Source organism: Triticum dicoccoides, chromosome 6B (genome assembly GCF_002162155.2).
Source record: "Triticum dicoccoides isolate Atlit2015 ecotype Zavitan chromosome 6B, WEW_v2.0, whole genome shotgun sequence".
NCBI lineage: Eukaryota > Viridiplantae > Streptophyta > Magnoliopsida > Poales > Poaceae > Triticum > Triticum dicoccoides.
In genome coordinates this window covers 687,115,750-687,119,323 of record NC_041391.1, presented here as the reverse complement: position 1 = coordinate 687,119,323, position 3,574 = coordinate 687,115,750, and the positions used below count along the sequence as shown (strand labels likewise).

General features: G+C 51.3%; 1 protein-coding gene across 2 annotated transcripts in view; it reads right to left on the bottom strand.

Moving 5' to 3' along the window:
- Nucleotides 1-1,252: 1,252 nt before the first annotated feature.
- LOC119324000 (GATA transcription factor 8-like) overlaps nt 1,253-3,574 on the bottom strand; it is a 5,652-nt gene continuing 3,330 nt past the window's right edge. For both annotated transcript variants that reach the window (XM_037597717.1, XM_037597718.1), the window contains exon 3: nt 1,253-2,940. In XM_037597717.1, coding sequence (XP_037453614.1) covers nt 2,038-2,940 — 903 coding nt within the window. In that variant the 3' untranslated portion in view covers nt 1,253-2,037. The remainder of the gene's footprint in view (nt 2,941-3,574) is intronic.

Genomic DNA, 3,574 nt, shown 5'->3' with positions numbered 1-3,574 from the left:
GAAACGTATGGTACAAGTCCACATAAGTGTCAGCCCATGTAAGGACGCTTCAGGCGCCTATACAAGGCTCACTAAATGAAATTGCCGCTAAAATGTGCATTCATGAGCTCCTGGACTCGGCCCATTTAGCCTTTTCTGATTTTATATGTTTTGTTCTATTCTTTTTTTAGTTTTTCCCTATTGTTTTTCTCTCCGTTTTATTTTTCATTTTTTCTTTCATTTTTTCCTAACCTTTTCCTTAAATATTATTTTGTTTTTATTATTTTCTCTTTTTGGTGGTTGGGGGAAAATATGCTAATTGTTTTATAGAAGTGTATGAACATATATCGGGCATGAACTCTTTTCTAACTCAAGAAGTATTAAAAATACGTAATTTTCTTTAACATTATTTTTTTACTAAACATGAATATTTTATAGAGGTAGAGGACCTTTTATTTTATTTTATGAATAGTCTTTATTTTACTGCCCTTTTGTTTCTATAAAATCTAAGAAAAAAACAGTTCTCGGAATAAAGAAATAAAAATTCACGAGGCTACTCCTTCCTTAACGGCGATGAAAAGGAGCTCCCTAGCGGGCATGTAGGTACTCTCTGTTAACCAAGACCAAATAACTTCATTAATTTGAAAGCCCATTTTTTTTCCTTTGGAAAAATCTGAAAGCCCATTCTTACCCCAATATCTTAATAGGAATTTACCCATCCTGTGCTCTCATGAACTTCTGTCCTTCATATGAAATTGTGTTGATTGGAGCATGTAGAGGCGACGACTGGGTGTGAATCTCTTAATATGGCTTGGATTGGTGGCTGGAAAGATGTGACCCACTCTCTTTGATGAGTTGTAGCACTAGCAGAGCACATGGTCAAGGTAATCCAATCCAATTGAGCATCTGTCCATCTGGGGTAGACATGGGAATGTTCATTGCCATCAATCATCAATTTATTATATGAATGGACAGGCCACAGATGAGTGTGCTCCAGGACCAGGACCTTGAATTTGACCATGTGCTCTGTCCCCTTACACATCATAAGTACTATGCATTATGTGTGTCTTGCTGTTTTATTATAGTACTGATGATGTTTGCGGCGCATTAGCATTTATAATTGTCACTATCAGTAGCAGTGCTCAAGGGGATTGGGTGATCACAAGTTGCATAGAGGCAGTTAGTTCACAGGAGAAACAGGGGGAGAAGAGCTGAAGGATTATAATTCCTCTGCTTGGATGATCACAACTTGCATAGAGGCAACAAGGCACGATGACTAAAAAAAGGAATCTTAATTAATGGCTACTAGTAAAAAGAAAGGTCACTACTAGTATAAAACACAAGAAAGACACCACTTATAAATCCCTAAACATAGATGAACTGCAAAAAGAATATTCAGAGTTGAGTACACCAAGCTCCAATATAAACTGCTGACTATGATTGGTGATCCCCCTACTTCAACCTCCTGATGGCTACTACTTGACACAAAGTTTTCTCTAACTTAGCAAACCAACAAATCTGATCCTTCACTTCAACACTCTTGCTTGAGAGCACACACCAACTTTCCTAATTGACTGCCTAGCTGCCTCTGCCTCTGCTGCTGCTGCTCTGCTGGTTTAGCTCTCCTTCTCACCTAGTACCTCCTAATTTGCAAGCAACTGCAATGCAACAACCACTGACTCTGTGATTGATCCATGGATCTATTTCTCCTGCCCTCCTCACTCACCCTCCTCTATACAAACAAAAAATCTTCTTAGGGGGAACCAATTAAGTAATAGACAAAGAAAAAGAGGTGGAGTAAACCCAAAAGAAAAGCCCTATTCAACTAACGCCGGCCAGGATGCCCGGCGATTTCATGGATGGATGGATGCTGACTGAAACCGATGCATGGCGATGATGGTGGTGGGTGGATGCATGACGACGGACGACGATGACTGACTGACTAGCTGGAAGCAAGCATGCAATGCATACATACTAGCATGTATACATATATAATAGCTAAGGGGGACGAGACCGACCGACCGTCCGGCGAGCGATGCCGGCGGCGCGGGAGCAGGCTCAATCCCGGCGGCGGATGAACTGCAGCAGGTCGTCGCCCTTGGGTTCAACCTTCTGGCGCATCTCCACCACCTTCTTGTGGGAGTTGGAATGGATGGCTGGCACGAAGGTGGGGCTGGCCGCCGGGCGGTACTCCGGGAAGAGGCGGCCGGACTTGTAGCGCACGCCGCAGGCGTTGCAGAGCGTCTTGGGCCCCAGCGGCCCCGCGCGCCACTGCGGCGTCTTGTCGATCTGGCAATGCGTGCACCTCCGCACCTCGCCGGGCGCGAGCGCGGCGCCGCCGCTGCCTTCCTCGTAGTCGGCGTCGCCCTCGGCGTCCGAGGTGACCGGAGGGGTCGGCCTCTTGGCCTTCTTCTTCTTCTTGGGCTGCGAGTTGGACTCGGCAATGCACTCGGGCTCCTCCGAGTAGGAGGAGGTGGAGGAGAACATGGGCGTCGGCACCAGGATGGTGGCCTCGGGCGCGGGCACGGCGGCGCGGATGGCAGCGGGGAACGCGGAGGCGCGGGACCGCTTGCTGCGCGCGCGCGCCGGGATGACGAGCACCGGCGGCTCCGGGCGCGGCGACAGCGGCACGGACCACGGGCGGCCGCTCCCGGAGAAGGACTCCGAGGAGGAGGACGCCGATGAGGACGTCGACGACGCCGAGGAGCCCCCGCTGTTGTTGTTCATGTTCATGTTGGCATTGTTGGCGCCGCCGTCCTCGAGGACGGAGGTGGGGCTGGAGCTGCGGAAGAGCGCGTCCTCCATCTTGTCGGGCAGCACGACGCCGGCGTTGGCCGAGAGCGCGGAGGCCCTGATGATGGGCGCGGCGCAGGCGAAGGCCGGCTCGTGCGGGATGGAGGTGTCGTCGAACAGCCCTGACAGCCATTCGAGCTGCGCCATGTCCATGTCAAGCTCGTCGCACTGCAAACAAAAAGCATGTCAGAAACACGCACACTCCCAGGCCACTGCGACGCCATTACTTTTTTTTCTTCCCATTCGAATAGACTACTGTTCAATCAGTAAAGCAAACGTCGACACTGCGGTCCATTCGCGTCGGTACGTCCGGGCCGGGCTGGCCCACGGTGATGGGTTTAATTTGCTGTTGCGTAAAGGGGAGGGGAGAAAAAGGTGGGCTGGCGGGCTACTGGTAGGACTGGACTGGCGGTACTGCTCACTGGATGGAGTAGTTGCTCAGTTGTTGTTGGGCTAGCTAACTACCGAAAGCGATGGGCCCCCGGTACGTAACATGACCGGGCCCCCGCACCCCCATCCCCCCACCGGTAAATAGAAAAGAAAATCTATGGAGTACGGAGTAACTTTGGTCACGGCCTCCCCTCATGCCACCGACACCTCCACCTCCACGGCGTGCGCCCGCCCATGACCCAACCACCCCGGCCATTCACGCCGGTGCGGTGCGGTGCGGTGCGCCGGCCGTCGGTTCGCTTGATTGTCCGTTCCCCCCCGCTCCTCGCGCCCGGACAACACGGCAGCCGTGTGGAGTCAGAGTCACCTCCGCCCCCTTCCATGTGACCACTAATGGCGGTGTGCGGTGTGC